Here is a 22586-nt window from a genome sequence, read left to right as displayed (position 1 = left end):
TTGTTGGTCTCCTAATTTCTATGATGAGTTTTTCTAAAAGTTGGACAAAGAAGGTTCATTCAGGAAGGGCTGAGGTATCGGCCATTACACATACACTCATGCCTTGCAAGGCCAGCCTTTCCAAAGACCTTTGTCCAAGCAGTATGTCCTGGAATCCCCTGAAGCTCTCTACTTTATGCAGCAGGGCTGTGGAGATTTCCCCTGCTGGCTGTTGCTAGCCAGTGCTGCTTTTGAGGACACGGCCCATGCAAGCACAATCTTGGCTGAACAACCTCAGCACAGGATACAGGTTTAGGGGAGGAATTCCTATGACTGCTGCACTCAAGACTTTCAGCTCACAGCTAAACAGGATTATGAAAAAATATCTTTCTCAACACAACTAACTTATTTACATAAACCACATAAAAGTTGGGGTTTTTTTTCTTCTGAGAAGAAATGGCAAGAGAAGGAAGTCACAACACAGCAGCTCTTCTATAAAAATAGTAAATACATTATATAGAACTGGGGAGGGAAGTGTGTTGACTCATTTGGAGCAGATTCAGAGGTTGTGGCATGAATTATCCTTTCAAACATATCTGGCATTGCTGCACAATAATTCTCTACAAGTGCTGAATCAGGCACCGAAAAAGTCTTTTAAAAGCTGACTAACAAGGCAAGTGTATAAAGTGAAAATATGCTGCCACCCATAAGAAAAGGCAAACCATCAAAAAAAACCAGAACAGTTAATGTCTTTAATATAAAATCACTTTTCTTTCCCCCAAAGCAGCAGCACTGTATTACTGGCGTATTACAGTTAATCATTGAGGACATCTTCATTAAATCTTCAAAATAATTCATAGTCCATCTCTGTACATTTTAGCTTATCAAAATGCACTGGAAAAAATACTATAATTTTCTCTTCAGCAGGTGTCACTACCACCATTTCTCAAAGAAAACACGGTTTCTAGGAACACCAATGTTAGTGAGTAGTTTGGATATAGATTCTATCATCGGAGGGGGACCACAGATGTACCATGAAGTATCGTTAGATACGTGTTTCTCTAGATCCTTTTCAGATATTCTTCCCTCTGACAAAGAAAAAAAGTTGGAAATGAGAACAGAAATATTAATCATGAAGTCACTTCAAAAACAGTGTTTGGTTAGAGGTATTTCAAGCACTCATTTCTTAAAAATGCCTGGCCTGTTCCAGGATAATAGGTGTTGAGATTTAATGCTTCCAAAACCATTTGTTTTTCTGGGGATTTAGATCAGTGCTTGTACTTGGAATGCAGACGGTATTAGTCACTTAAGAGAAACATGGCTTACAGGCAAGTAAAATCCCAAATTCACATGAAAAAATAGGTGTCTCTAACACAAATACAGCAGACATGGAAACATGCTAAAGTATCTCATAGGCAGTCAGCTCATCCTTCATAAATCCCACCTTAAGGAAAGTAAACAGCATTTGCTTAATAGTTTCTGGAATATAGTCTGCAGTGGGGAATACCCATGTAAAGTTTAGGATTAACAGAGGGAAAAAAAACTGCAAAGAGAAACCTTTTCTGCAAAGCAGAGTAAGTACAGAGGAACTGTTTAACTCACATCTCATTTTGAAGCTTTAAATGTAAAAATGCTGGGTTATTAGGCACATCTTCATCCTGTAGGATGTAATCAAACCGGGGCTTCAGACAGGATCTCTGTACAATGCCATGACATTTACCTGTAATGTGTGGCTGCAGTTCTTTACTGATCTGTGAGCGCTGCTGGGTGACGTGGAAACAACATGTGATCTTTCCAGGAAACGCCTTCATCAAACCAAGAATATTTTTCTGTAATGTTAAACACACTTGCTTACACCACAGGCCATTAAATCAAAGCAGATGTATGCACGCAGTCCCAGAATGCCAGTGATTATTACTGAGAACCAAGACTTTGCATTTCAGCAGTGAGAACCTGATGGGTGTGATTCCACAGGCCTGACCTGCACACATACACAGAATTCCCACACTTGGAATGCGAATACCCTGCCAGCTATGTTAGTGCTTTTCTCCTTTTCTGACATAGATTACAATCTGTAAGATTTGGACCTAAGATCCAGTTAGGTCATTTCCCAATTTCTTCCCCTTATGAATTCTCAGTATTTCCTCCTCCTACTTCCATAGGGGTTTTCCATTTATAAAAAACCCTGCAGTATGTATTTACCATTAGTTAAGAACTTTTTGAGTCTTGTCTGGTTTATCTGATAAGGTCACTAGACCCTTTAGTGTTTCATGTTCTCAAGTAAAACCAACTACCATGTAATGCTATTGTTATTTTTACCAGAGTAGAAAGTATAAACTCATTTTCAGTTCCCTAAGTCACAGCTGTGGGAAGTTACCACCAAACCTCCAGTGGCTTCAGTTCAAATTAGCAAAAAAAGAATATGTTAGTCAGATGCTGTAGTTAGTTCTGAAATTAAGATTTAGCTACTGTCTAGATTTTGCATTATACAGGATTTTCACAGCTGGAATAGACACTGGAAATTCTTTAAAATATTCTGAAGTAAAAATAATTTCTAGGTAAATTTGCTCATTTTGTTAAGTGTTGGCTTGTTAAGTAGTTACTACACTGAGTCTGCCCTGGGTTGCTTAACAAAAAAAAACCCAGAAAGATTCTACTTTATAGAAAATCTGTTCCTGAATCCCTAAAAAGACATGGGATGAAGAGCAGCACATATTGCCACTGCTGTACAGTGTTCCACCAGCACCTCTACTATTGACTTGCTGTCTTTGTACGCCAATGCTGTTGCTTCTATCATTTGCACTAAGGATATTTCCAGTGCCTCAGCCTGTGACATGAGAGCACATCCACAGAGAGGATCAGGCTCCACCGTGGCATCTCCCTTTGCCCTTGTCAGCCCATACACAGCTGCTCCTTCAGGAACCACGTCCTCCAAAAAGTGATAACCCAGCAGGTCCTCCTGGAGATTGTACACATCCTATACAGATGTTTGTCACAACAGCATAAAGGCTGCTAGGGATTCTGTTTCCTCAATCCTCTGCACAAAAGTGAAGAATTCTGACAGCCACGTTCTGGATCTGAGGGACATGTGAAGAATGAAGGAGGGATATATTTTAAGCACTGTGCATGACTGTTCCTCTTTTGCTCCACAAGCTTTAGTGCAAAAGTTCTGCAGTCGTAAAACTGCTTAAGTGAATGCTGGGAATGTCAGTACTGGCACTGGAAAAACCTGTGCATGCTTAGAACAGACTGGAAGATCAGTAGGTGGCCAAAGGAAGAGCAGATTATTCTGCTTCTAGCAACAAACAAATGACTTTTCAAAAAAAGCAAGTATCTCTGTATCTAGAAACACGATAGAAGTACAGAAATAAAACTGGTGATGGATCCTATACACAGTTTCTGAAATCATGACAGCTCTTCATCTTACAGTCAAAAGCTTTTAATACTTAAAAAACCCATAAATCATTTTGGATGCTTCTTTACAGAAGCTGTGCTAATTTGACCCTAAGATGTTGTCAATGAACCTTAATGGCTGAGTGTGACAACTGATTGTTAACTGCTGTGTAAATGCTGATGAAGTACTGCAGTAAAACAAGCAGTTTTAAAAGCAGCTATAAATCCTTCATTCATACACTAGTACTTATTAGTAATGAATACATTATCAATAAAGCTCCAATAGTTTAGAAAGTATTCCTTTGGATAGAATTCCTTTGGATAGAATGACTCATTTCTAGTCTTTACATTCAATACAATCTCTAGTTAGACTGGTTAAACTTATGTGGTTACGGTATTATAGCACTGTGCAGACTATTAGTGTGTATATACATATATATATATAATCTTTAGTATAATATGATGCTCTTACAAGCTCACAGTAAAATGCAGTAAAATTTAGTGGTAACTGACTTACCAAAATCAATGGGAGCAGATGTGCTCAGTAACAGCCTTAATTTGTACACTGGCATAAGCAGTTAACAAAACACACAGGGGATTTGAGGCAGGAAGTGAGTTTTGTCTCTGTTTGTAGAGCGTTTTACACAGAAGGACTCTTTGGAATGTGGTAACATTGATATACACACTAGCAGCTGAATAGCTGAGACCTGTTTTTTTGAAAGACCTTTTGATTTACCTTAAATAAGAATTCGCTCGTATTTTTTGCACTGTAGTACAGCTTCGCTGTTCCCAATTTGTGTCTATTTCCTTTACCCTCTTGGTATCCATGAAGATCTGCTATATGCAGCAGTATAGAAAACAATGGGTTAATTCCAACACCCCCTGCTATCAGCACTAGGTTTACTGGGGAGTCACCAGGCTGAGGATCAAAGAAGAAATCACCTCCCACTCGCAGAGCCACTTCTGAGTCAAGAGTACACTAGGATGGAAAAGAAGATATTTAATTTCAGAACTAAATGCAAAAGTTGAAATCTTAATCTTTTTGCATCCCAGTCACAAGGTTTGCTGGGCTGTGATTTTTATTTTAATTGACCGGTGAAGGAAAAACAGAAGGACTTTAAAATATACACACACTTTCCAACTATCTGAAGTAACCCAGTGTCTCTAGGGATCTAGTTCTACTTTCAAAAGTTTCAGTCTTATGGTAAGGCAGGATGGTGACTCCCCCTTCCTATCCCCGTAAGAGTTGAAAGAGGAACAATTCACACAGAGTTTTCCAACAACAATGTGTGGTTGTGAAAACCCGAGCTCAACATGTGAGATCACACTTCTACCCAAAACCAGTTTCATGCCGAAAAAGGCTTTCCTGTGAGGTGACTGAAGGCCAGAATAAGTTGCATACACAGAAGGTTTTTCCATCCCCACTCCTTAAAATTAAAAACCACTCAGAAGTGAAGCAAGGATCCACAAGAATATTTCTTGCAGAATCACTTCTGCAGTTGCAACTTCAGAGACTTAGAAGAAGAAAAATCAGGGGAAAATCTCTCTTACTCTCCACTTGTATGGAAGAAATTATTTTTCAAAGATATGTGTCCAAACATGTTTTTTTGATACATGGAAAACAAAAGCTACAACAAAAAAAATCCATTTGGGTCAGTATCTCCTTGGTAAACCAGCACTGCATCCTGTCTGAAGGGTGAAGCTGCAGTACAGAGAGGTCAGGTGAGTTCTTCCACATCACTGCATGCTGACAGAACAAGTAAGAGCACTTAGGCCATATATAGGTTTTAAAAGATAAAATGAAGAGGTTAGGGAAACCAAGGAAGGAAGGAATGGAGGAGAGAAAAAGAAGCTGTAGAAAAAAATTAGCTTAGAGAATGAAAACACTTCCTCCAAAGAATCCTTTTCCTAGCAGGAAACAGTAAACTGAAACAAAGGGAGTTCCATTAACGAAGGCTGCACACAACTAAGGTCTAAACATGTAACAATTCCACCAGGAGCAAGAAGGATGCCCTTGGATGCAGGTACTGCATAGAACAAAGGGGTTCCTAAGACAGTAAGCATAATCATTAAAAACACCCAACAATTTTCTTAATTATTGCAGAACTATTGTCTCTCAAGTATACTGTAGGGCAATGAGCATTCCTTATCTGAAACTGAATTCTCTCTCCCTTGTGATGTACACTGCCAGGCTTTCCCACCATGTTTTACTGTGGTCTAGAGAAGCACAAACCCACATGTGTTCCAGATCCGTGTGGCCTAAGGAGGACACAGAATATGGTGCCCTTTGAGGAAATGAGTAATTTTAGGGAGAAACAATCTCACATCTGCCCCCTTAACCATAGTTCCTCAAGATTGGACATGGGATTTGGGAAGAATCTCTTAACCAGCAGCCTTCCAGATACTTCCATGCATTAGCCATGACAGTGATAACAGTAAGTCAGTATACAAGAAAAATAGTAAAAGTCTGGAGCAATACCACGAGAAAGTGTTGTCCTTTAGCCTAGTTGATAGACACATCTCAGGCAGAGAAGTGAAGTGATAAACACATTACATGGATGTTTTTAAAGAAAAGGCTACATCTCCCTGAAGTTATATGAAGTACATGGTGCTAAAATTTACTATTTTATATACAGTAATATTAAGAAATAAGTACCTCTAAAATTTAAACACAGATATAGTGAGTAAACGAGTGCTCACTATTCCCATAACATTTTTAACCCGAGATACCAACTTCCTTTAGGATAACTTTTAAACAATTAAGCACCAGTTTTGTCACCATATATACCTTTCTCAATTCCAGGTTGCTAATTTTTCTGCTTATTTCCTAAAGAAAAGCCTGCACTTTCGTTTAGCTAGAAGAGTCCATGTATACCCTGGAGGTTTCTCCATGGTATCAGGTTTGATGCAGCTTACCCCTTAACTAAAGATTTATCCTATAAATGCAACCAGAAACTCAGCAACAAAAACCAATTTACAACATCAAAAATTCTTAAATAGTTTCCAGAGACTGTGAAAAGAACAAAAGCTGACAAGACAGATCTCACATGTGACTCATCTCACAAACTAAAGGGGGTAAACAATGAACGAAACACCATGAGGCTAAGTCTCAGACTTTACTTTTCATACAGCAAAAACCCAAGCCTTGTTCTATGTCATTATTACAAAAATTTTGTGTATTTAAAAGAATACAGTAGGTATTCTAAAATGTTTTAGCATTTCAGAAGAACTGATCTAAGTATCTTCCTTGGCTCCCCTTTAATAATGTATATCTATCTGTGATTTATCAATGATCCCCAGTTTATATTTACAGAAATAGTCAGGAATTATGGAAGATTATCAGAGGTAACTTTGTAATGTGTAACACTGCCTGTTCTCAGGGATGTAAGTTAGAACAGAGGTTTTTCAAAAATTCATTAATTCCAAAGGAGTCAGAACCCTTAAATACACTAACTATAATAACTACAGTATCACTGTAAGCACAAGTGGTGTCATAAGATCACAATCACCATATTTCCATATAAACATCCAATTTCAGTCTCTTATTGAACAAAAGGTTTTAAGATTTATGTTGTATCCAAAATGCTTGAAGAAGTCAACATGAATTTTGCAGTTAACAGCACAAAGTGGTCTAAAAACACACACCACCCCCTTTATCTCAAAAAAAAAGAGGGCAAGCCCAATCTCACAGTTAATTTCATTTACCTCAGTGTGAATCCAGTGAGCAGGAGGATGAACAGTGTGCTTTACTGCCAGCTCTAGTATTCCTTCTCGTTCCAACAGGCTAGGGCTTGAGCATATTGAGAATCCCCCAACTACAGATACTCCAGGAATAAAGAAATCTACCCTAAAAATAGATCAGACATGAAAGTTTAAAAAAGAAGCCAACAACCCCAAACATTGACAACAATAGCCAAAATAATGTGGCTGCCTTTGTTGCAGTTATCTTGCCTTTTCAACATCTTCATTTCTGTAACGTAACTTTTCCAAAAATTGAGTTAACCTTGAACAACACCATTTCCTTAGAATTATTTCTTCTAGAGCCATGTCATCATGTTTGCTAAACTAGAAGGTTTTCAAACCATTCTGCTTTAAGCACTAGATGTCACATTTCACAACAGACTAGAATTCTAAGTGTTTTAAATAAATTATTTGCATATTAGAACAAAAACATAATTATAGTCTGATAGAGTAGCTTAATTCCCACTCTTTTTGGTCCCTTTGATGGGCTCTTCAATTTTCAAACATAAGAAGACTAGCATTTTAATTTTAGGGAAATTACTTTATATTAAACACTTTCTTCCTGGGTAGATGAAATATCTGAAATAAAACCAACAGTATGTAAAAAATTTCCCACGTAAGTCCACAGCTGGCAGCAGAACTGCAGCTCCCTCTGGTGGCAAATATCACTTTTTTAGGTTATAAGAAATTGAACTTTCTTTCTTTCAGCTTAAAAGTAAACCATGAATGAGTTTGTACAGATGAGAAGGTAACACGTGGCTAAGCTTCTGCAATACCAGCCATTAGAGAGTATGGAAGGCAAGCCATTACTATATATGAACTATAATTTAGTCTCATAAAAGTAAGGCTTTGATAAGCCTTGATGAGGCTTCCAAATAATTATCAGAAAAAAATTACAAGTCGGTTTGTGATCTGTCACCTGCACTCCTCTGTGTTCTGTAAATCTTTAAATGCTTCTGCTTTCTACAGCACACAACAAAAGCACGGTATTTCACAATGAACCAAATGCCTATAGCTAGTTGTGCTGGTCCCCTTAGGAAACAGCCACACTGATAAACAATGCCAGGTACTAGAGAACCATTATTCAGTTCAAGCCTGGGTTAGGCTGGCTCAGTATTAGTTAAGTGAGAATGAAATACAGACGGACAGCTACTGCACAGGTATTTTCTTTAAACAGCAAGGCTGTATTCTTCACAGATACCACAAATGCTTGAGGAAAGAGAGAAGCACTTTGAGTGGTTCACCACATTTTGAAGAAAAAAAATCTTGTCTGCTTACTCCATGAAAAATGCACCCTTTGAAGAAAAAAATCTCTTTCTCTCAAAGACTGCATATAGTGTGATATAATTTTAAACTTGATGCTTATAATATCTTGATGGTGCATAAAAATACCTGACTGCAAAAGAATGATCTACAACAAAAAAAAAAAGACAAGCTTATTTCAGTGTTCTCAGCTTGTGCAGCCCCACTACCCGTGGGGCCCAGCTTTACTGCCAGTCAGGCTCTGGCAGCTGAAAAAGGTTGACTCTTGAATTGCAGCGTTTATCCTGCCAAAGAACATCTCACGATGCTACTGAAGCTCTTTACCTCCCTCTGGTGGAAAATAATCTTCCTACTTGGATGAGTTACTTAACGAAAAATATGAGAATTTATGCTGTAAAGTCATGATTTACATTCAAGTCAAATGTTCTCTTTGGCATGTAAGAGAAAACTTATCCATGCCTGGTGGGGAAATACACAAACATTATTGCAAAACCTACATCAAACATGGTTTTACCTTTCTCAAATACTAATGCAGATGTATTTTTTCCCCCAAGCACATAACTATGAGAGATTTCAAGGCACAGTTTACTATCTTATAGTGGACTAGCTTTGATGGCTTGTCTCAGCCATGTTAGGGAGGGGGAGAGGGCTCCTGAAGAAATGCCACCTGTGACAGCCTAAGAGAAAAGAGCAGCAGAAGAGAAAAAAGTGAAGAAAACCCACAACAAGGAGAGGCACAAATAGATGTAAACTAGAGATCCCAGGGTGGTTTTTTACTTCTCTCCTTTTAAAACCCACCTTAAACCATATCTTTAAGAAATGAGTAATAATTACCTATTGCTGGAGTGAGAGATCAGAAACACTGAAACCATAAAGCTACTTCTTCAAAGTATTTGCAACATGCATATAGCTCAATGCATGTTTTAGCAAATCAAAAGGTGTAACAGCAACAAGTCTCTTCATTATTATTATTTGAAGTTAGATAAAGACCAGTAGCTGCCAAAGTGCTTGCAAAACAAATTCACTTTTGCTTCTGAAAAACTCAATATTATGAACAGTTTCAGAAAATGTAAACATTTTAGTGGCAATCTTTGGCTGTAACATCTTCCTATAGCAAATCCTGACAAGTTAGCCTTTTCTACTCAGGAAAATGTGTTGCTCATCAAAAAAATGCAACCTCAGTTTATAGATACAAGTACAGAGAAGTTGGTGTGTACCTTACAATAGCATTAGAACACTTTCAAGGAAGAAGAAAATGAAGAAGAGTAATTATAATTAAAGCTTTCAGTTTCCAGCATGATAATTTCAAAAACGTTTTTGGAGGGTAAATGTACGTTGAAAGTACTGGCAAGCAAGAATTTAATATGAGTCACTGCACATGTGCAAAAACTACAGCAAATTACTTCACCAACAAATTATTGCTAATCAGCATCTTGTGTTCTGGTTCTAAATTTAAAAGCCAGCATATTAACACTCCATGAGTAACATATGCTGTTAGTACCCCAGCAGCTATACTTTGATTTCAGCAAAACCACTCTCAGATGGCCAAAGCCAATAAAAAGTTTAAGAACATTTAAATGTCCACTGCCAAAAGCAACTACTCCTAGTTTTAAATTAAGTTCTAAGAGAAAAAAAAAAAAAGTTACTGAGTGAGAGTATTTTTAACAAGGAGGGAAGACAAACATGAAAATCAACTACTTCCTTGGGAAAAAAACCCAAGTGTAAAATTGTTTAAACAAAACAGCTAATTGTTTCAAAGGCCTGATAATTCAAGATTTTTATTTTTAAATTTGTCTCTTTATATTAATATATTAATCTGACTTAAAGGGCTTAATTTTCAGAGTGGAAACTTCAAGGGGAAGAAATAAACCAAAATTAAGTAACTTACAAATCATCAGTCTCAGCTCCGCTGTAAAAATAACTTGTAAATAAAGACAGCCTACAGAATAAAGTGCAGTGAACTTCAAAGTACTCCTGAAGAAACAATGTAATATAATAAACCACAGGAAAACACCAAAACACTGTAACTAAACATTTAAAGAATATCCACTTCTGCCCTTTTAATAGTAGTATTAGCATTTTTTATAGTGACTGTTTAAAAATTATGCCAAATATCAGCTCTTTGACAGAGAATCCAATAAGAAAACATAGTATTATATAAAGTAACAACTTTTTCCAAGGCCCAAGGATCAGAAGCCTTTCATCACTTTGTTATAGTGGACTTCTCCCAGTAATTTTCCCCTCAAATATACCAGAAGTTCTTACCATTGTCCTGCTTTGAAAGTAAAATCCTTATTTGCAATTGCCAAACGAAGCCTTTTGACCGTCTCTGATTCATTGGTGATTCCACACACTTTTGCTTGTGTAATTACCTAGCAAAAGGAAAGAAGCCATTGTGATATGTAGATATCATTTGCAGGAAAAGCACTCAGGAAGCCGTGCATGAGACATCCATCACTGCCCATGTTACCCATGGCACTTCATTACCTACAGCACCAACATTTTTCACTCAGGTGATGAAACAAAAATGGATTCTATCCCTGGAAGTGTTCAAGGCTAGGTTAGATGGGGCCCTAAGCAACCTGGTTGAGTGAAAGGTGTCCCTGCCCATGGAAGGAGGTTGGAACTGCATGGTCTTTAAGGTCCCTTCAAGCCCAAACCATTCTGTGATTCACTTAAATAGTCACTGAATGCAGAACAGGCTTTTTCTAAGATTATAAACAAACTTACTTTAGTTCAGCTGAAGAGAACATAGCTGTAAGGAGAGGGGATTGCTACTTATCACTTATCAGATTCTTCAGACACCTATACAAGACACACATTCCTGCATCCTCCAGCAACAAAGTAAAAAGATCTCTGATATAAAGACACAGGACACTTGTAAAAAACCAGTTGCAGATGAAGTCCCAGGGACAATCCTGGATCTAGACTGATTTAAGTAATTAAATGCATTACTGGAAGATTATGCATTAATGTTAATGCATCAATGAAAGAAAACCAACAAGCCTTTTGTTACTGCATTTACCCCCTACACCCCCATATGACCACAGGGAAACCAAGACACAAGGTCTCATGGCTGGTTAACAGAGCAGATTTTGTTTGGCAGCCACATGGGAAGGGCTGTCAGAGCCATAGTTAATAGTACTTTCAAGGAGTTTAAAAAAAAAAAGAAAAATGAAAAGCAGACTTCGCAAAAAGACTCATTGGGGATGAGTACCCTACTTAAATTGTTTGATGCCCATCAGTGCAACATGGATTTTCATCCCTTCCCTACCCTTCCTTTTCGGGTTATTTTGGACTATAATTATACTTTTTTCCTCTACAAAGAAATCAATGCCCTAAGTATTTTCTACACAGAGCAATACACAGATTTTACTGTTAAAAATGCTGATGTGACTCACCACACAAGGAAATACTCAAAATACCACCACAACTCTACCATTTATCATTTGTCTAAGATCAAACAGATCAAAAAAGTTTTAACTTTAAGCAACTATGCTGTAATTTAAAACATATGTCAGGAAATTAATTTATTCTTAAAGCAACATCTGAACATGTCCCATGTCCCATTAAACAGCAGGACATTTGCTAATTTAAAATGAAATAGCATGGATTCCTGTTCCACTTTAGCAGACAGTATTAAATGAGGAATGCAGTCAGTCAGAGTTAACAAGAGAAATGTCAGATACTTGACTTCAGTGGTTGTTCTGATGGAGAAGTGCGGGAAAAGGACATTACATTTGGACTTCTTCATTCCTTTCTTTACTCTTCAGTACCCTCCTTAATTTGTTATTTGGCTGAGAGAGCTGCAAGAGTAGTGGAAATTTCATTCTTAGTTGGTATAAAGTTATTTCAAAAATTAAATTTGAGTCAAGGTCATCAAAGACATTCAGCCAGTATTTTGGACCATCACAAGGGTATCCAACTGGTCAGAGCAAGGCTGCAGTGAGAGGAGGGCACAGGACTCTGGATTTTGCAGGAGTATTTCAAGAAAGCATTAGTCACTTTTCCTTGCCCTGGTCCTTCACATTATCACTCTTCAACAGGCAATGTTCTGTAGCATTCACACTAATGCAACACAGATTTATGATTCTTTCATCTTTTACAGGACTGAAATGGCCAAATAAGGCAATATTGGCTCAGGGAAGCCAACTGCTGATTATAAGGAATTTAAAACCAAGCAGAGGATTTAAAATAAACTGATTTTAAAGTGGTTGGAAATAAAACAACAAAGAATAAATCAAGCACTAAAAAAAAGAAACAGCATAATCCTCTGATATGCAGAGAATGTGCAGTAGCAAGAACTGAGCCCTGCTCTTTCACCTATCTCATACAGCTTCCTTCTCTTTCTCATGCCTTACAGTTCCCTGCACCAACCCTGAGCTTCCAACACCTCATAAGGATCCATTTTCCATGTATTTTTCAGGTACTGACACTGAGCAGAGAAAGGAAGCAAGTCAAACAGTAAATATAAAAAAACCCCATGGCTGCAACACTCAGAAGTGCCATCATTTTTTTCATGTCAGAAGCAAAGGAGAACATGCATCGGTCTGTGCCTGTCTCTACATCCATTTTTTTGGGTAAATAGGATCCACCAGAGCAGCTGGATGTCCACAAGCAACACTGATCTGTACTCAGGGAAGAGCTGGCATTGGGTGTGAATAGCTGAGGCACAGCTCTGTGGTCCCAAAGCTGGCTCACAGCTCTGGTGACAGGCAGAACCAGGCTGCATTTGTCTCATCCATCTACAGCCCAGGTCACATAGGGCTGAATCTTCTCTCTCGGGGGTTACCTACATATCCCCTGCACCCAGCTTTCTCTTGGGAAGAATGTGATTTATTCTCCACTATAGTTAGGGAAAAACAGCAGGACTTCATGTACACACCCTGACTGATGTGTGGTGTGTTTGCATGTCTGTGCATCTACTTCGGCTTATTACAGAAAGGAAATATCTGTATGAAGTACAAGAGAATGTTCCCCTCTGAACATTATGAAAAAGAATGCTTGCTGAGATGCAAAACTGATATCCAGAATAAGCACTTCTGGATTTGATAGAGAACAATGCTATATCTTCCTTGTATTTATGAATTAAACTAGATAAAACTGAAGATCTTTTATCGTCCCTCCCTTCAAAATGTATACGCTTTTTGCCTTACTCCTATGTTATAAAAACAAATTTTCCTCATTTAAAAATCTCAAACCTGAACCAGAATTGTATAAATCCATAAAAATCTGAGAAGTCAGTTTAGAGATGAGAGGTATCCACGTGCTTTCATTACTTATTATAATCCATAGTTGGCCAGAAATCTATTAAGTTTCTTGTCCGACATAAACAGCATCATATCCCTGAAAAGCGTAAAAACTCATTACATTTCACCCACTGAGCACTAAATATGCTAATTTTATACCAGTAACAAATATAAAAAATGAGGAGAAAAAGAAGAAAACGAGACTCCAGCAGAAGGCATAATGGAGCCTAAGAATCGAATACTATTATCCAATATAATTATCTTTGCAGCAAAATAAAAAAACTAAAATTACTTGCATCCTGAAGAACAGAACACTAACCTCCTGTCGAAAATTATTTGCTGTCCTCTCTAGATGATCCATTTTCCTTTTTGATTTTATTGTGCTGCAAGAATAAGCAAACAAAGATAATTGTCATTTTGACAGCTGTGCTACTGTCCCTCACTGATATGAATTTCTATTAACATAACAATTTACCAGTGTAATCCAGACTACAGATGACACAAATCTAAATAAGAATTAAATACAAATACTTAATTGGGAGTTAGATTAAGCATTTATAGGTCTGTAGTAATTTGTCAGTTTGATTTTGACAGTGTTACTATGGCATTCTCTTAAAAAAAAAACAAGGAAGTGGATAACCTACCCGTTCCCTGTGCAGTAACAAAAAGCAGAGTGTCTCAACACCCCCAATGGAGAATGAGAGGGAAAAATCCTGCTCTGAGCACCTCTCAGTAATTGAGGAACAGTGCAACCCATATAAATAGTAGCGTGAGCCATGATGATCAGGCAGTCTTCAGAATCACTGGTTCCTGAAAAAAAAATCAAAAATATTTGTTAAATGAGGCATTCAGTGTTTGAAACAGCTTGCTTCCAGCTTTTATTTCCCTTAAATCAGAAATGCCAAAGCTCAGCTGGAGCTAAAACTAGCAACAGATAAAGTATAATGAGAGGGAATTTTGAAAGCATGAAAGTTTCATAAACAAGTGAAAATGTGCATCCACCAGGTGAAGGGAAGTTATGCCCACTCCTAAAGATGAGGGTAACTGAGGTGCTTGTTAAGGGATTCCTTGGGGTAGATTAGACTGAAATGACACTGAATGACTGGTGTTTATATATATATATATATATATATATATATATACACATGTATAATGGAGGTTTGTTTTAGAACAGTTTGGTTGCAATGAAAATGAGGTACAGAGCCCTTTTAGGTATTATCTGTAGAAATGAAACAATATAAAAGTATAAAAGAATCACTTAAGAAAATATATAAGAAAGGAAGAGAAAGAAAGGATAAGAGAAGATAGTGGACAGGCAAGATATCACCACCCATGAATCCAGTGACAAGAACTGACTGTTGCAATTTCACTTAGTCAAAGAGATGGCTGGACATTGGATCCATCAGGGGTGAGGGAAGACCACGAAACATAGATTTCAATGCATTAAATTTATTCAGGTCCAGGTGGGAACACCCAGGTACCTCCATGGCGAGAGTTTTACACTGTCTGTTCCAACACTGGGGATCATGTGCAGTGGTCTGGTGGAAGGCCCCAGAAATGAGTCTGGGGGTGCTTTGGGGTCTTTGATGGGTGTCTTATGACACCCTCTAAGCCATGCCAGCTGCCTCTGGTGCCAGTGTAACTGAGCCAGTTCTGCCCCACAGGAAGGGATGAACACCTTCAGGCCCAGCTGTGAACATGAGTGTCCTGATACCTTCCCTGGGAGGGGAGATTGACAGCTGGCCCAGCTGTGTAAGGGAGGACACTGGCAGGATAAACAGCATAATTCCATCTCAGCAGCACCTGCTTCTCACTGGCCTTTTCCCTTATCTGGCTCAAACCCAGCTTGTTGCTAAACCAGTTTGTGGTCAGTTTGTTGTGGTCATCCTCTGGTGGTGGGTGCTCACCTTCCCTGCACCTGGGCTGCTCTTATGCAGACAAGAGGATCCCCACCACACACCCAAACCTCTCCTCCTTCCGTCCAGGGGTGCAAACCTGGCCTCAGCAAAGCCCCTGTAGCTTTTCCAAATGGGCAATTGCTTGAGCCATTAACCATCAATGTTTCAGTCTCTCACAAGGTGAAGACCTTGTCAGAGATGATATGGAAAAGGCTGAAGTACCTTTGCCTCAGTCTTTACAGGCAAAGCCTGCACCCCGACCTCTGTTTGTACCACTGGTAGTTGGGAAGGAAAGGGATAAGTAGGAGCAGGGCAAGCACCTGCTGAGAGATGCTGGATGCACTCAAATGCACAGAGCCAGATGGGTCACACTCAAGGTTGCTAAGAGACACAGCTGACACGCTTGTCAGACAAGTGTCTATTACCTATGAAAAACACTTATCACGCAGTCTCCAACTGACTGGGAAAAGACTTGCATGTGCTCATTTTTAAGAGAGGCAAAAGCAGTACTTACATCCAGCAGTACTTACATCTGGAAAAATGCTCAGAGCTTGTCCCCTAACCTGGCTGAAAGCTAAGAAAGCAATCAGGAAGATGTGACTCGAATTTACCAAGGGCAGGTTATGTTTGATAAATGTGAACAGCTACCATGATGAAAGGTCTGGTCACGCAGCTAAGGGGACAGGATGCAGCACACCTTGAGTGTCCTGTGGCTCCTAGCCCCAGCCCCTGAAGCACACACACATTAGTAAGCCAAGACCAGATGGATGGTTGGAGTGGCTAAAAACTTGTCTGGGCAGACAGAATTGAAGACTTGATGGCTTCAAGTTTGCTTCACTTATTGGCTAGAACAGTAAGAGTACCCTGGGGCTGATACAGATAAACATATTTATCACCAACTTGGATGATGAGACAGAAGATGTCCCTGTTCGTGGCATGGTCACTGGAACTGGATGATCTTTGAGGTCCCCTCTGGGCCATTCTATGATCAGCAAACTTGTGGATGATAATAGATTAGAATAGTAGAGCTTCCCTTCGAAAGGGAAACTGAGAAACTGCAGGGCTGGAAAGCAGGAACCTCATGACAGAGGTCTATACCTGGGACTGGCTTAATCCAGTGTGAACAACTGTCCTGCTCCAAGCACGAATTCTGACTGGATGATGCTCAGAAGTGCCTTCCAGCCAGCATATCTGTGATTTTAAATGTTCAAACAATATTCATGCTTGAAAGATCAAACACTGACTTTCCCTTTCTAGTGGAAAAGTGCATTCCCTTTCTAGTGGTAAAGGTTCTGGGTGGAGAATTTTATAAATTTAATTAAGCCTGTTTGTTCACAGGTTTATTTAAAAGGACATGAATCCCTCACACGTCCATGTACCCTATATAATACAACTCCTAATTTAGAGTAAAGAAAGTGGAGGACACTCACATGCACGGCAGTAGAAACACAGTGTGACGCTTCAAAACCATACATACAAACAGGTATGACAGAGCTAAACTGACATGCACAACATTTAAGGTTAGTCAGAACTACCCTTCAAGTGTAGGAAGAGGTTCATAGGGAGCAAGAGGTATTTCTCATTCCTTGTAAATCTGCCTTTTTTTCCTAAAATGTTAGCCTAACTCTCTATCATGTATCATCACCTATCAAATTATATTTATCCCCCATGATGCAGTCCACTGCTTCTTTAAAGCATTAGTATTTTACTTTCATTTAAATATCTTTCTGTGCATTCTTTTAAGGCGTGTAATTTATTTTCAAAATGTTTTTAATTTCTAATCCCTTGAAATGGCACTGATCCAGCTTGTTGATAACTAATCAGGCCAATACTCTCTAGGATTTCACTAACAGCTGCTGGTCACTTAGTAATCTGTCCGGTTTGTAGTCTTTGTATGAATGAAGGCAGAGCTTTTGTAAATTAGGCTGCTCAGAAATGCAATACATTTACAGTCACTACTCAAAATGCCCATTTTCAAGCATAAGAAATACTTCCTGCAGCTTTTAACTGTTCATAATTTTTAATAGTTTTACAGCATTTAATTCCACAGCAGCTTGCAACTTTTAAAAATGGAATTACTGAAAAGTCTTCTAGCCCCAGTGAGCAAAATTACTTCAAAATTTTTTTCACAGCATCACAGAGTACTTAAAGTGTACTTAAGTGTTTAAGCAAAGCACTTTAGTACTTTCTACATCAAATGCGTAGATGCTATTGATAACAAGAGTATCAACAATCTCAAAATATTTTAGGACAGCAAAATACACATCTAATGAAGTCCCATTCCTCTACCTTGGCATAGTATCTGTAAACCCAGAGTGCTCAAAAATCAGTTTCTCAAATTCATGAGATCACTTTATGATCTGGAGTCTTTCATATAGCACTTCATGGTTATAGATAGCTACATCTCCAACCAACCGGAAGTTCAGTATCAATACATAATATTGGAAACAAAAGAAACGTCAGCCTAATTTTATAGTCACAGCTGAAAGACCCTATTGATACAACTGCATGAAGGCTGAGTCTCTATCCTAAATTAGAAATGACTCTTGAACCGTAGTTCAAGAAACTTGCTCCATTTATACTATCATCACTTTCCAATCATGAAAAACACAATAAAAATAATTTGCAATTTTCACTCTGCAACCAATTAATTCCCAAATGTCTTTTAATGAGTCCCGGTTCTCCTCTACCACATACAAGTGTGACTCATGCCTTTACAAAATGTGAACAGCTTTTCCCCCATCTGTCACCTCTGCAGTTTCTTCATTCATCCAGCTCTTTGGCAATTCCCTGCCCTCCATGAATTTGCTGTGCTTCAGCTTCCCAGGTTCCTGTCAGGTGGGATGTTCTCCCTTTATTCTCACCTTACCCACGCCAGTACAGAAATAGCCACTCCAAATACCCTCTTTTTTCACAGCGGTTGGAAGGGACCACAGTGTGTCACACAGCCCAACCTCCCTGCTCGAGCAGGGCCATTTGAGAACACAGGGCACAAGACTGCATCCAGATGGTTCTGGAATATCTCCAGTGAGAGAGCCTCCAGTACCTCTGGGCAATCTGTTCCAGTGCCTGGTCACTCACACAATTAAAAAGTTCTTCCTCACATTCAGGTGGAGCTTCCTGCACATCAGTTTCTGTCCATTGCCTCTTGTCCTAGTGGTTGGCACCCCCAAGAAGAGCCTGACTCCATCCTCTTGACACCCACACTTTACATATTTTTATAAACCTCCTTTGCTCCATGGCATGAAATGAGCACGACTTTTGATGACTTGTTCTTCTCCTCACTTAAAACCAACGAGCCATTCATTCTCCATCCCCTCTGATCCACTGGCCCTGGGTTAGTATCTGTCGAGATATATATCTGCATCTCTTCTGTCCCACAATCCCACGTCACTATCAGAAGGGAGAACTACTTTTAGTTCATCCACATCACACTTATTAAGTGCAAATTACGAGGTAGGTTAATGCAAGAGAGTGCAGAGGTGGGCAGCAAGGGTACTGAAGCAAGCAGCACAGGAAGCCTTTTTTCAAAAGCTATCTCTCGGTAAAACACTCCTTTAGACAAAGAGACCTTCCTGCAAAAGTAATCAAAGAATACAAAGTTTTCCCCTTTTTCCCAGGACGGAGGGGAACACGGTGAGCGCTTGGAAGGAGGGAGGTGGGGAAGAGGCGGCGGTAGCCTGTGCCGGCTGGGGCGGGGCGGCACTGAGGCGGCCAAGGGGCAGGGGAAGCACACAGCTAAGGGGCAGGGCAGGGACAAGGAGCAGGGCAGGGACAAGGACAAGGTCGCAGCAGTGCCCGGCCGTTCCCCCTCAGCCCCTGGGATCGCCGGGCAAGACGCCAGGGCTGCAACCGGCAGCGCCATCGGCCGCAGAGGGCGGCCCGGCCACCGCTTCCGACCGGCGTGCGGGGCTCCCGCCGCGAGGAAAGGGCGAGCCAGGAGGAGTCGAACGCGCCGCCCCTCAGTCCGCCGCCCCTCACGCCCCTGTCCCCCCACTCCTCACACCCTCCTCCTCCCCATCCGAACCCTCCAGGGATCCCGGGATCCCCGGCCCGCTCCCACCACCCCTACCCGCCGCCGCATCACGTCACGGGGAGCGCCGCCCTCGTGCCCCGTCAGGCGCCGCCTCTTCCCGTCCGGCCCGGCCCGGCTCCGCCGCTTCCCGGCGGCATGGCCGTGTTCCACGACGAGGTGGAGATCGAGGACTTCGAGTACGACGAGGAGACCGGGACCTACAGCTACCCGTGTCCCTGTGGGGACCGGTTCCTCATCACGCGGGTGAGGGGCGGCCGGGCAGGGCTGGGGGGTGCGGCCCGGGGGCCGGGCAGGCGGCGGGGCCTGACCGCTCTCCCGGCGCTTTTGCAGGAGGACCTGGAGAACGGGGAGGACGTGGCCACCTGCCCCAGCTGCTCCCTGATCCTGCGCGTCATTTACGACCAGGTGGGTGCGGAGGGACGGCAGGCGGACGCGGTTCCAGCCGGGTCCCTCCGAGTCCCGGTTCGCCCGTGCGGGGAGCGCGTGTAGAAATGCCTGCTCTGGAGCTGCATCTGCTGCCTGATCGCTCGTTTTTCTGGTCTCCTCCTGCCGTGTTTGAGCTTAAAAAGACGCCTCTACCTGGGTGGGCGTGGGATAGCAAATAGAGTCTTCACAGAAACTCTTCTGTGGCTTACTCCAGCAGCCCTGGCAGCTTTTCTCACCTCGTAGGCGCGTTACGGCTTTCATGTTTTAGAGGATAAATTCATGCTATAAGCACTTTGTTTTCCAGCCTGGGTGTACGTCGTGGTGTTTGTGAGGTAGAGGTGATCCAAAAACAATGTAAATGGTCTAAATCCCTGCTTGCTGTCTTTAGGAGCAGTTCATGAGGGATGAAGTCGTGGCAGAACCTTTGCCAAACAAGGAATTGGTCAAGTGCTGATGAATGCATCGTGGACTGTGCTGCTTTGGGATGAGAAAGTATGGGGATGGTGACTGCGGAAAGACTTGTGGTTCTCCTTCTGGAAGTGCGTGTTGCTGTGGGATACAAGTGCAATAATTGTCTGTCTTCCTAACAAGAATGAGAGTTTGCTGGGACATTAAACACATGAATGCATTTTGTTCCAAAGGGTTATACTTTAAAAAAATATATAAGTTGCTCCATGTATTCCAGAAGACTTGAGGATTATGATCCTGATTTACAGCAAGTCAGTACGGAAGAAGAGTGTGGAATTGGGAAATCATAACATTTTAATCTAGCAATGGCTTCTTAGCCTGTGGAGAAAAACAGGCTTTATGTGGGTATATGCAAGTGTGAAATGGCACAGAGAGCTGAAATATGGGGAGGCAAGGTTTAGGAGTCCATGGGACACAATGCCATACAGAATTGACGCAGTGCAGCTTCTCCCAGCATGTGGGCTCGGGTACTTCTAGCCCATACTGAATATGGGGAGCGAACAAGAGACCCAGAGCCAACATTTACGCAGAGTTAGCAAATTGTCTTCACTCCTGTAAGCACAGGGAATGGTGCAGTTGTCTGTGTGTCTGCAGCGGGAGCAGCACTTGAACTGGGGCAGACTTGTTTCTTAAATTGCTTCTAAAGTTGCTTTGAAGGAACTTTGGTAGTTGTTACCAAATGACTCTGACATAACAGTGATACACTTTTGAGGGTGTTGTGTGAAATGGAGTCAACCAATTTTTTACCCCTGCACAGCTGCTAATGTGCAGGACAGGAACTCGAAGTGGTTTGTTTTGTACCCCTATATTCTCAACAATTTTGTGATTTGACTGTTGCAGTAGATATAAAATGGACTGCAGTTCTTTGTGCCATTAGTAGTAAATTTCTCAGCCCTTCTTTATTAGGTTCTGACACTTCCTGGATAGGAGATGGATACATTGAACTTAATTAATAAAGGCATTTTTTAGGGTAAAAAAGAGTTGTGAGAACATACTCTACATTGATTCCAAGAATGCTTCTTGAATTACAAGCCACTGCACTTGAATATTTACTTGAAAGTCATTCCTGTGTTTTAATAGGATTTGTCATCTGTGAGGATAAATTTTGGGGAGAAGTACCTGTGAAGAGTGTATGTGGCTATTTTGTTCCAGGCACTAACGATAAGCAAGTTTTATTGGATTCTTGAATTCAGTTATTTTTGTTGTTACAGCATTCTGTGAATGTTGAAGATGAACATTCTAGTTACTTTAAAAAAAGGAGAGGGAAAAAACCCCTACATCTAGTCGGAAGTTTTGAGTGCAGTAAGCACAACCCAGAGTGTTTCCATGCCTAAACCAGGAGGTGGCACTCGTGTTCCTTTGACATGTGTGCTTAAAAAAAATAAATGTTGTGGTACTTTGGTTAGCAATGCCTTATCAAATATTTATTTTGACTATTATTTAAATAAAGATGTTTAAGATTCCATCAGTGGTTATAATGGGCCATTACTTATTGTGTTTCTGCACCAGCCATAAGGATTTCCAGAGGTCTTGAGTTGCTGCTGCTGGGGTGATGATAGTGGAGGTTTTTCAGGTTGGTTAATAAAAATCCTTTCAATCCATCAGTAGACCCTGTAAAGCAAACTTACAGGAACCCTACCTAAGCCCCTGTTCAGATTTCTACTGCATAAATACCTTCATGATTTTTCCACAAGTATTCTACATAAAAGGAGTTGTAGCGATTTTCAAATGCAAGACCAGGGAATGTATGCTCTGATCTAAGGCATCAAAGGAACTTGCCATCTTAAGTGTATTATCTCTAAAAATACATAGATTTTGAAGAAATCATTGACCAGATTTTGTTGTATAATGAAGGTCAGGCCCTTTCTGACTTAGGAAACTTGCGTAGAGAATTATTTATACTCTATATGGTTAAATTCCAGCATGGTTGTAAAAAGTGTTAATCAATTGAATTTTACTTGGCAGGTGCCAAGCAAACATGGCATGTAACAAGTTTTTAATTGATTCTTACTAGTGTTTTCCACTCATCTGAAATACAGGTAATGGCTTTAACAAGTAATTTTAGCAGAATTAATTCGTTCATTACAGCAGTTGGGACTGTCAGGTCTTGAGGTTTCTTACCTGGTGTGAATA

At 40.4% G+C, this 22586-nt stretch overlaps 2 protein-coding genes across 5 annotated transcripts; one reads left to right on the top strand and one right to left on the bottom strand.

The window, feature by feature from the left end:
* Positions 1-717: 717 nt before the first annotated feature.
* On the bottom strand, positions 718-19716 carry OXNAD1 (oxidoreductase NAD binding domain containing 1). Of its 4 annotated transcripts, none has more exons than XM_038128556.1 (9): positions 19596-19716; positions 14270-14435; positions 13945-14008; positions 10642-10748; positions 7078-7219; positions 4315-4351; positions 4109-4209; positions 1700-1808; positions 718-1067 (listed from the first exon to the last, which is right to left on the bottom strand). In XM_038128556.1, exons 2-9 carry the CDS (start codon positions 14401-14403, stop codon positions 913-915), a joined length of 849 nt encoding a protein of 282 aa, XP_037984484.1. In that variant the 5' UTR covers positions 14404-14435; positions 19596-19716; the 3' UTR covers positions 718-912. The 4 variants fall into 4 exon arrangements, with proteins under 4 accessions (XP_037984484.1, XP_037984485.1, XP_037984483.1 ...); XM_038128557.1 differs by having other exon boundaries at positions 4109-4206; XM_038128555.1 differs by having other exon boundaries at positions 4109-4351.
* DPH3 (diphthamide biosynthesis 3) lies at positions 19640-21928 on the top strand. The gene is made up of 3 exons (XM_038128560.1): positions 19640-19802; positions 19890-19964; positions 20374-21928. Exons 1-3 carry the CDS (start codon positions 19695-19697, stop codon positions 20437-20439), a joined length of 249 nt encoding a protein of 82 aa, XP_037984488.1. The 5' UTR covers positions 19640-19694; the 3' UTR covers positions 20440-21928.
* The last annotated feature ends 658 nt before the right edge of the window (positions 21929-22586 follow it).

The sequence above is a fragment of the Motacilla alba genome, chromosome 2 (assembly GCF_015832195.1).
Source record: "Motacilla alba alba isolate MOTALB_02 chromosome 2, Motacilla_alba_V1.0_pri, whole genome shotgun sequence".
Lineage (NCBI taxonomy): Eukaryota > Metazoa > Chordata > Aves > Passeriformes > Motacillidae > Motacilla > Motacilla alba.
Note: the sequence above shows the minus strand (reverse complement) of the source record. Positions and strands in the feature narration are given on the sequence as shown.